The sequence below is a fragment of the Alosa alosa genome, chromosome 13 (assembly GCF_017589495.1).
Source record: "Alosa alosa isolate M-15738 ecotype Scorff River chromosome 13, AALO_Geno_1.1, whole genome shotgun sequence".
Taxonomy (NCBI): Eukaryota; Metazoa; Chordata; class Actinopteri; order Clupeiformes; family Clupeidae; genus Alosa; species Alosa alosa.
In genome coordinates this window covers 25,461,704-25,472,637 of record NC_063201.1, presented here as the reverse complement: position 1 = coordinate 25,472,637, position 10,934 = coordinate 25,461,704, and the positions used below count along the sequence as shown (strand labels likewise).

Here is a 10,934-nt window from a genome sequence, read left to right as displayed (position 1 = left end):
GAATCTATTTGGCTTCTAAACATCATACTGAATTTTAGCTATTATTTCAATTTATATTTTAATTTGAGCTTATTTTCATTTGCTACTTGAGGGTCATTGGGGTAATTCCTGTCCTGTCCTACAACATATCTGATACATAAAGAGTATATTAATGCCTTATTTTTTGCAATTCCTATGATATCTGATGGCAAAACCAAAAAGTATGTGAATTATGCTAATTAGCAAGCTCAAAACTCAAACTTGAGCTTGGTAAACAAAATATTTGAATTCAGCACCCTCAAATTGTGTGAAATAGCCCCTTTACTGACTTTTCCTCAAATTGGCCAACAGGACTTTTTCTGAACATTTGTTAGCTATCTGCTCTCTCTCTAATTTGACACGACAGACAAACAGACAGACGTTCCTGTCATAGATAGATAGTGCGCTACACAATAGGTGGCGGTAGTGTTCTCCTGAAGCCGTAGTGGGGGGAAATGTAGAGGAAGTCGAGGTCCTACACTGACGACATCAAGAGGCGACGAAGGCAATGGATGATGGTTTGTCTTGGTGGTTCATTCCCTTGTAGTTACCCAGTAATCATATAGCCAAAATAAGTGATAGTACATACCAAGATCTTTATTGTTGTAAACGTCAGCATCGTTGGTAAGTGTTCTATACTTTCAGACAGATACCAAATACCCCAAATGTTTAATTTGGCTCTTTTAAGTCATCGAAATAGCAGCTGTAGCATTAGCTGGTTTTCCGCTCTAAAGTCATGTGTCTCATTATTTGACGAAGTTATCCAAAGTTAATCTATACATGGTTAATAATGCGGCGATTAATCTATAAATGCTTTATAATGGGGAGATTTTATTTTTCTAGGAATTACTTTTTGCACAATGGCGCTGAAGTCGGGGGAAGAGCGCCTGAAGGAGATGGAGGCGGAAATGGCGCTGTGAGTGGTTAAAAATCTAACTAACTTTTGCCTAATCTGCCAGTTATGTAGTGGCTAGTAACCCGGCTTTGTGTTTCATTGCTTGTTGCTGCGTCATCTGACGATATGCTGCATGATGATGCAGAAAGACGAAATATAAAATTACACTGAATGATAATGACGGTGTTCCAATTCGCATACTCATGCACTAATATGAGTGCACAAGTGCATTGCACAGCCAATGTCTATGGATGGACTTAATCTCCTCATGAAAATCTAATCTGAATTGAATTGAAGAATATAATTTACTTTGGATTGGACAATGCAGCATTCCTGTAAAAACATTGAAATTGTCAAGCAATTACAATAGACACATGTCAAAGTTCACGTGCAGACAAATAGCCCTCTTGGATAACCCCAACTATGCACTTCCATCTCTGTCTTATCGCAACATAATGTGTGTGTTCTGGTGTGACTGTGGTGTGGCAGGTTCGAGCAGGAGGTATTGGGAGGCCCAGTTGCTGTGACTGCTGGAGCTCCTACGGTAGTTGAGATGCCTGTCGCCCTTGCTGTACCAGCTATGCCAATGATCAGACCTATCATTGGTACAAACACCTACCAACGGGTAAGCACTCAAAAAGGTGCCAGGTACAGACAGGTGTTGGATCCCCTACCCCTAACCCGAAACGGTTTAAAGGCAGTCAGCGGTCGTATGTGATTTCAAGGCTATAACATTTTTGTCACATTCAGCAATCATCTCCTTGAGACCGCTAGCTGCCTATTCTAGTAGTACACTGTAAAAACGGTCTTTGTAAGCAGCCCAGGCTCCAAAAAGGAGGTAAAATAAAAACAAAATCCTGCATGAATTTTCTCTTGGAATACTGAAACCTGTGCGGCTGCTAATGACACAAACATAAACAAACACATATAAACAAATACAAGTCACATACACGACTTCCTAGTCAATTATTGACTGTACCTTTAAGGCATGATTGAAGCAAATATATTCCTATGATTGTTAGTGAAGTTTTGAGAACTGCAAAGTAAGGCTGGGTGATATTACCTGAAATGAATGTCATAATACTTTCATTGTGATGATGCATTCATGATCCTTTCTGTCAATTTGTCAAATTCAAAGTTATTGCCTAAATGTTTGTCTTTGGGTTAATGCCTGTCTGTGGCATATATTGTATTATATGAGAATACTGAGAATCGTCATGGCATTTTTCATTTCTTGTGTGAGTGTGTGTGTTCAAAACTATGAAAAGAGTTTATATTTAAACTATTTTCTATTATGGTAAGAAGTATCAGTAGTCAGTGAATTGCCGAGCTTTGCTAGCCTGGAAGCCAGCCAAACTTAGCCCCGGCCACAACATTTGAGGTCGGGAAGTTGGGTCTGGACTTGCTCCACTCCGTTGTGGAGCAACTATGCCCAAACCAGAGCTGTTCGCACCAATCAAATTGGGCGTTGTACGATGATAGACAAGGCACTGCTTCTCATCTGTCCATCACGTCATCTGAGCACACTTCGGTTGGTTTTGTTTGCAACAAAAACACTGACGCTAGACAGATGGCTTCTAAGACCCTGTTTACACGTAGGAAAAACACATATTTCCATGTGGTTTGGGCTTTCAATTACAAGAAAACTGAGGTTTTATCACTGAAAACTAGTTCTGAAAACTCCGGTCAAAGTGGATATGTGGGAACACTGGTTTCACTTTTGCATGTAATCAAGGGAAAACACTTTTCTGCATTGTGACCTATTTTATATAGTCTATTATTGTGACCTGTTGCTCGTTTGTTTAAAAATCTCTGATTGGCCACCTGTTTACTCGAGGGGTTTGTTCTGTTTTTAGCATCGGTGTGAACAGAATTATTTTTAAAAACAAAGAAGGGGAAACAATTTTTCAGAATAGCCTACCCTGCTACGTGTTTCGTGGTCTTAGATTTTGCTATGGGGTGTTGTACAAAATCAGAGGCGGACAGAGTACACAGCTTTATTACTTGAGTAAAAGTACAGATACCCTTTGCTCAATTTTACTCAAGTACAAGTAAAAGTACAACAGTCAGGTGCCTACTTAAGTAAAAGTACTGAAGTACTTGTTTTTAAAAGTACTTGAGTATCAAGAGTATATGAGTAGCCTACATTTTCGAAATATTGCATACTACTGCCACAGTGCTTACATTTATGTACATAAACGTCCTACATGGAGTTATGAAAAATGTTAATACCTTGGAGAAGGTAAAAGGAATTGAAAGTAAAATCAAGTCATTTTCATCTTTTTACCATGTTGCCAGGGATGGCCAGTATTTCTAATACATGTATTTAAAATACGTATTTCAAATACAAAATACTATTTTGTAATTGAAGCACTTGAAGCGAAAACTATCATTAACTTGTTCAGAAAGTTGAAATAGTCTGGCGAGGTGGGGCCACAGGTTGGCACATTCCCGGGATGGACCTGCTGCGTCTTCATCCATTGTTTAGATCCATGGTTTCGTCTCTTATCTAAATCTGACCATGGAGTTGACTTTGGTGAAAGCTGAAGGTGATTGCTGATAGGCTGTCCCAATCAGTGGCGCCTGCACAATCCAATCACGTTTGAGAGGGAAACAACAAATTGAGAGTTTCTGAGAATTTTCTTTTTTTTTTTTTTAGAAGAAGAAGTATCTGGTACTCACGGTTATGGATAGAAATGTAGTGGAGTAAAGAGTACAATATTTGCCTGTCAAATGTACTTGAGTAAAGTCATGAGTACTCCCCAAAAATGATACTCGAGTAAAGTACAGATCCCTCAAAATTGTACTCAAGTACTGTACTCAAATAAATGTACTGTTACTGTCCGGCTCTGTACAAAATATTGATAGCGCAATAACTTTAAAAAACGACCAGGAAACAATGTTAAGGCATTTATTGAGAAGAAGGATGGTTCGGGTGTTAGGCTATTTCATTGCTCTAATTGGTTAGGGCTATCCAATTGAGTGCAGATGCATTTCTCCTCCTGTATCGTTGAAGCACATCCCATAATCACGTCCCAATGGAGCAGTATCAGACTCAAATTCTGACTAGAATTGAGTATGACTATGTTAGGCTACCTCTGTGTATGAAATGTGCTATATATAAATAAAACTTGACTACAGCTCTGCCTTTGAAAGCTGCTGGTTGTTGAATGGAATTGAATGTTGAATTTGGAAACAAATTGACATAAAGTGTTGACAATCCTTCTGTTTTTAAATGTTGTCTTGTTTAGGTACAGCAGAGCTTGGAGGCACGGGCGGCCACTTTAGTTGGACCTCCCCCTACCTTTGTTGGTCCAGGTAACTCCACCATTTCTCAGCCTTGAATGAATGACACACCACTGAAATGTTAGTTATGCACTGAAGACTGAGGAAGAACGACAGGGCTTAAAAGGTTATGTTAAGGGTTGGGTATACTTCTGTGCACCCTAGGCATACTCAATTTTCTGGTCATGAATAACCCTGTTTTTTGCATGTGAATTTAGTTTGAATTGTCTCCTTATATAGTTTGAATATACTCCTTGATAAGCAGTTTTATTGATGTAAGATTATGGGTGTTTTCACACTTGCGCCCTTTCAGCCTTCTAAACAAACTCGATCAATGACTCTTGATTGATTTTTTTTTTTCACTCATTGTGCATATGTAAACACTTTAAACAAACTCAAACTCCTCTAAATGGAAATGTGCCGAGACCACCTCACTAGATCGCACTCTGCACGGTTTGCTTTGAAGTGAACACAAAGCGCCCCAGGTTCACTTTCACGTTTGCATGGTAGCCTATTTTATCTTCCTTGGCTTGCCATTGCCTAAAGAGAAGGCATGTTGTTTACTATACAAAACTATTATCATTAGGCCTATAACCAACATGAGAGTCATGAATATCTTTTCTTCCAAGCTATTGATCACTGACAATGTAGAAATCAGCAAACTTTGGATTACATTGCTCACTATCTCTCATGATCTGTATCTTTTATCTCTCTGTCAAACTCTTCTTGTATGTGGCAAACATACAAGGGAAGCCGTAGCACAGTTAACAGGCTGCTGTTCAGTTGTAATTTTGTATGTGAGCTATGAACTACAGGTTGTTGGACATAGCAACAGTAAACAGTTGGGACGTGCTTACCACTCTGAATTAGAAAGTGTGATTGGCTGACGTGCTGACTGACAGAAAATCTGACTGAAAATCTGAGTTGTGCAAACATGTTTCAGTGGTAGTATAGTTGAAGTATCTTTATTTGTCTTGTAGGAAATTTGTCTTGTGCATTTTACCCATTTACCCATATTACTTCAGCTTTACTAGACTTAGGTTCATTGTCTTTGCCTCCACTTCCGCAGTGCCTCCAGTCAGACCTCCCCCTATGATGAGGCCTACTTTTGTACCACACATCCTGCAGAGACCAGGTAACAGTGGTGCTGGTTTGAGAAGGACCTGCGCATGCTTTATTCATGTTTTTGGTTATTTCATGTTTTTTTTTTTTGTAAGCAGTTTTCGCCAGTGAATGTGCAAATACCCCAAACTGTATTTCAGGTCACAGAATGCCAATGATGCGTGGACCCCCACCTCAGGGCATGATGGCTCCGCCGCTGCCCCGGCCCCCTCCCCCTCCCCCCATGATGCTGGCCCCTCCCATGGCTGGCCCCCCTCAGCACTCCATGGGGCCCATGGGTCCAATGCGGCCCCCAATGGAACCCATGAACTCCATGAACTCCATGACCTCAATGCCTCCTGTAAGTATCAGCTAGAAGTCTTATATCTAGACAGATTATAATGTTTTGGGTTGGGAATACAGTGGATGTACAGGATGCTGAAGCCTAGTTTATGCTTGTGTCCACTCCATGCAGTAGCTAGACCGTTGCCTCTATGCCGCCATGAACCTTTTTCAGTTCTGCATCGCATGTGTCTGCGTAGCTCACCACTAAAACGTTTTTTCTTGTTTTTTTTCTTGCTTAGAAAAGGCAAGAAATCAAGTTATCAAGGAAGACACAGTGTATTCCAATAACATAGTTGGTGTGCTAGGGCACCTGTATGTGCAGCCTCAACTTTAAATGAATCAGCTTAATGATTTTACCATCCCAAATGAACAGCATTTTGACTCTGAAATGGCACAGGGAAGACCTGGTCTTCTTCCCCAGCAGGTCGGGGGAATGGCTCCCATGGTGTCCCCACCTCCACGGCCAGTGACTCAGCCGCCACCCAAAGCGACCCCCAGCGTGATCCAGGCCGCACCCACAGTCTATTCCGCGCCTCCCACATCTAAGCGGCAGGACCTCCGAGCGCAACGGCAGGCACGCATGGTGAGTAGCGACGCCATCCCACCCACCCATGCTCAACACCCTTACTTTGCTTTGATTGACGGTCGGTCATTGATTGATATTCTTGTGAAAGCAAAGCAATCACCAAAACAGCATGTTAAAAAAACAGTAGCTGAAACCATTCAAATAGATAACCATTTTCTCTCTCTCTCTCTCTCTCTCTCTCTCAGGAGGAGCTGGCTGCGTCGGTAGCGGAGCAGCAGGCGGCGGCGGTGGCGGCGGGGCTGCTGGAGGCTAAGAAGGAGGCGGCGGCAGCAGCGGCAGCAGCAGCAGCGGCGGCAGCTGCCACAGACGACAGCGTGATCGGGCCGAGCATGCCAGAGCCAGAACCGGTCCAGACAGAGGTACGAGGTGTTTCCCAGGTCCCTCTCCTCTCAGGCCCCTTTCTGTGTGTCCGTCCAATTGCTCTTTCTCATTTCGCTCTGACTGCAACCCTATTGCAGTCTTTGACTGATATTTCAGTGGCTCATGGACCAGATTTTCTGAACTGCATTCCATTCCACAGGGTTCCATAGCCCTCCTCTCTCTACTGTTTATGCTCTCTCTATTTAGTAAGGGATAATGGCCGCCGAGGTGTCCTGTTATACGGAATTAATGGACGAGGACGAGGGGCAAAGAACTCCCTGACGCGCATTGGAGGGGAGTTGCCTCCGCCCGAGTCCATTAATTCCGTATAACTGGACACACCTCGAAGGCCGTTATCCCGCTTATCACCCGGTTGCCACTGTAAAGCAAAGGAAACATGCGGTTCCGTTTAAAAAGAAGCTCACTAGTTCAGCTTGTTGTACAACTTTCGTTGAGCAGCAGGGATAGAATGGACAGTTAGCTTGTTTACAGTTGATTCCATTGTTGCGAAGCCTGCCTCCAGGCTCAACCGTCGTCCTACTATTTGTTGTTATAGTTACCATTCATAAGCATTGATATGGAACGGCGATTAAACTTTTTTTACCAGATCTACTTCATAGGTGTTATTCAGAATTAAAAGCCACCCCGCCAGCCAATCAGAAAAGAGTATTTCTTCTCTCTGGGTGATAAATGATGGTATGGTCTCAATCTTATTTTGTAGTTGAAATGAGGACTGGCCTACACTTGTACTGCCCCCTCCCCCTTAAAAATAATCTATAAACACATGTCAAAATGCTTTGTGGTTTGTTTGCCTGTTTACATTGCACTCCCAAATGGACCTGTTCAGTGACTGGGTTTGTTGTGTATTCAGCCAGCAGAAGGGAATGCGGAGGAGAAGAAGAAAGGAAAACAGGAGAAGGTGAAGAAATGTATTCGAACAGCAGCAGGCACATCCTGGGAAGATCAGAGTCTACTAGAATGGGAATCCGGTACTCCATTTGCATTGAATATTCAGTAACAAGTTACAACAAGTTGTTGTAGTAGTTATTGTTAATTAAGGTCTCCTCTCGAAAGGAATATTTATAGTTGCCTTAGGTTCCCTCTGTGTTGTAGCTGTATTCTTCATTTTGTAAGTCGCTTTGGATGAAAGCATCTGCTAAATTAACAAGCTTAAATATAAAGTGTTGTACACAATGCTAATGGTATAAAACAGCCGGCAGAGCATTAGTGTCTGACCGCACCACTGCAAGAGTCAGAGGCAGTCAAGCGTAATTTGAGGTGTACGATTGCCTCACTCACCATTTCCTATCATCTGCTAGTTTTGACCTCCTCCCTGACCCTGCTTTCAGATGACTTCCGGATCTTTTGTGGTGACCTTGGTAACGAGGTGAACGATGACATCCTGGCACGAGCCTTCAGCCGCTACCCGTCTTTCCTGAAGGCGAAAGTGGTGCGGGACAAACGCACGGGCAAAACAAAGGGCTACGGCTTCGTCAGCTTCAAGGACCCCAACGACTATGTGCGCGCTATGAGGGAGATGAATGGTGAGGATGTCCGCCTTTTGATGTCTATAAGAACACAGAAGCATGTCTGCTGTGTATAATAGTCCTATCTGATAGAAAGTGGCTTGTGCAGCGCTGGTTGTCGCCACTGGCAAACTTAGGCCTATGAAAGTCTAATGGACTGCCCAGTGTGTTTAAAAGTGACTGCTTGGAACACTTGCTGATGTGCTTCCCAAAGTTATATATAATAATATAAGTGTATGTAATTCCAGACGTTTTGGGTGAGCTATGCCAATGAGCGATGAAGCTTTTATTTTACGGTGTAATTGTTACATGCTACAATGCTATTGCTGGAGCATCAAAAGCAGTGCAGTAGTAGGCTTTAAATACAGGTAGATGACCGTAACCAGCTTTGTCTAAACAACTTTCGAAGGCCTCAGGTGTATGTTCAGGAGTAGCATTAGAACAGCAACCCCAAATTGTTGCCCTCATTACAAGACAGAAGAGCAGTCTCCTTAAAATTCTTTAAAATCTTTTGTATTTTAGGATGCAATTATTTTTACTGGCTTTCTTCTTTTCATCAAAGTATTGTTGCATGATGTCAATGTCATTGTATTGCTTTTTTGTTTGTTTCAAAGGAAAGTATGTAGGTAGCAGGCCGATCAAGCTACGCAAGAGCATGTGGAAAGACAGAAACATGGAAGTGGTGCGGAAAAAACAGAAGGAGAAGAAAAAACTTGGACTCAGATGAAGACATTACATCTTATTTGTATGGGTGTGTGTGTGTTTGTTCTTGTGCGCGCGTATGAGTGTGTGTGTGTGTGTGTGTTCAGTTGTGTATACAGGACATCACCTAAGCCCACAAAGCCATGCGTGGCAAAAACCCTTCTCCACATGGAGAAGTAGTGTGTGCAGACACCTCTGCTCTTCCAAGCAGCATGATGGATTAGAACTGACTCTGTATGGGCCATGTCCTTTTCCCCCGCTTTTTTTTTTTTTTTTTTTTTTTTTTAAATGACCCTGGTCTGTGAATTGCATAATCTAGAATGCTCTCATTGTTAGTATAGAATTGTTTTTGTTTTGGAATTAGATTGTTCTAGATTGGCAGCTTACTTTCTGTCTTAGTACTGATTGGTGTTCTGATACTGATCAGGTTTTTAATTTTAAGTTTTTAATGTCATCTTAAGAAGCTATGTGAAATCAGTTGTTAAGAAAGGGTTAATGTGAGTTTGTTCTGTACAGGGGGTATTCAAATGGCATGGTTTAGTGACACCTGGGTAAGTTAACTCTAAGTAAGTGATAAACCACCTACAACAAGAGCCCTATGGCATTGTTTTGTGTAATGTAAGAACCATCTAACATTTCAAATAAAACCCTGAAATGGCTTTACCTGGGCATGTCTTTTGATGATTAGCAGTTTTGGTAGTATTGGTTTAGGAAATCACCACTAGGTGGTGCAGGTGGCCTATTGTGTTCAGAGCCATTGTGTCCTTCAAGAGACCTGCAGGCCGACTTCAGCCAGCAATGTGTAGGCCTTTTTGATTGGGAGCTGTTATGTCTGGTTTATGGGCCTGTATCTTTGAGATATCACTAGCTATTTCACTTATGAATGTGTTCTACGTTACATAACGAGTAAAACAGTTGTCTAATTGACAGCTGTCATATTGTGTTTGAGAAGACAGTCCTCAGATTAGAATATTCTCATTTCCTTGTTTCCGTGGAAATACGCACATCCCCGTCAACCCGGTCTGACATGCATTCTGCACAATAACTTCTTCTTTTGTCTGATAAAACTCCCACTTCTTTAAATGAGTCCCCATGTGTAACCCACTTGGACATAGGACATGCAGAGACGAGGCACGGGTACGTTGCCTTGATTCTTATTATTTCATCCCTGGTAAAGGCCGAATGTTTAACAGTCTATGTAGGCCTTCAATTTTATGGAATAATCTGTGCACACGATGGACCAAATTAACTGGCTAATTTGGAAAATATGCTATGCATTCAACTCGTGAGTTCTAATTCCATACACATATGGAAATAAATTGATAAATTATCTGTTACAGTTACATCTAGAGTTGAGGTAGCCTTCCCTAATAATATTATACATTCTGAATGGCTTTCTTAAAATGTAGGTTATCTTGTACTTGATAGTCTAGCCGCAATTGTCGGTCATCATGAATGCAGCGCGAAAGCATTTTCAGGGCTAGGGTGGGCTTGCTTTCGTGTGATATACAAAGATCCTGTGACAGATCGCGACATGTTAAACCGTATTATGGATTAGGGGGATGTCTAGGAAAGTAATAGGATGATAAGCGGCGAATAAAATACGAACATCAACACTCTAATGTGATGTATGGTGAGAATACAAACCTAACTCACGTAGCCATTAAAGCAGGTTGAAAGACACTATTTCGCAAAACCTTACTTTCTTTGTGGCGGTGCCGTCTTATGTATGGTGACTACTTTGAAAAAGCCCGCAACCTTAACCCACGTCTCCGTGCATCCCCATGTTTTTTATACCTTTTGTCCAGTGGGGGCACCTCAATGGGTGCGTTCATGTTAAAATAGGGGAGCTGTATTAGAGAAGTAGGAACAGTATTAGTAGCCATAGTCTATCCGTTGTCGTAGAATCATCACCCCTGTTGAGGGTGAATATATTAGGTGACGAACTAGAGAATTCAAATGACAGACACGATTTTAGTAGGTCTTTGTGGCCCTCGCATTGCTTTTGTTTCCCCACGCTACGCGTTGGTTATGGCGAAAGCGCCCAGAGTATTCTCTTTTAAACAGGGACGAGGCTGAGGACTGGTTTGTTGAGGGTGGCTAATCTGAGGGCTGC

The 10,934-nt window shown here is 42.0% G+C and overlaps 1 protein-coding gene across 2 annotated transcripts; it reads left to right on the top strand.

Moving 5' to 3' along the window:
• Positions 1 to 468: 468 nt before the first annotated feature.
• rbm42 (RNA binding motif protein 42) lies at positions 469 to 9,070 on the top strand. 2 transcript variants are annotated; one of them, XM_048260899.1, is made up of 11 exons: positions 469 to 536; positions 862 to 934; positions 1,403 to 1,538; positions 4,165 to 4,231; positions 5,268 to 5,333; positions 5,461 to 5,660; positions 6,042 to 6,227; positions 6,416 to 6,589; positions 7,462 to 7,579; positions 7,940 to 8,134; positions 8,731 to 9,070. In XM_048260899.1, the coding sequence occupies exons 1-11, from the start codon at positions 527 to 529 to the stop codon at positions 8,841 to 8,843; spliced, it is 1,338 nt and encodes a 445-aa protein (XP_048116856.1). In that variant the 5' UTR covers positions 469 to 526; the 3' UTR covers positions 8,844 to 9,070. The 2 variants fall into 2 exon arrangements, with proteins under 2 accessions (XP_048116856.1, XP_048116857.1); XM_048260900.1 differs by having other exon boundaries at positions 482 to 642.
• The last annotated feature ends 1,864 nt before the right edge of the window (positions 9,071 to 10,934 follow it).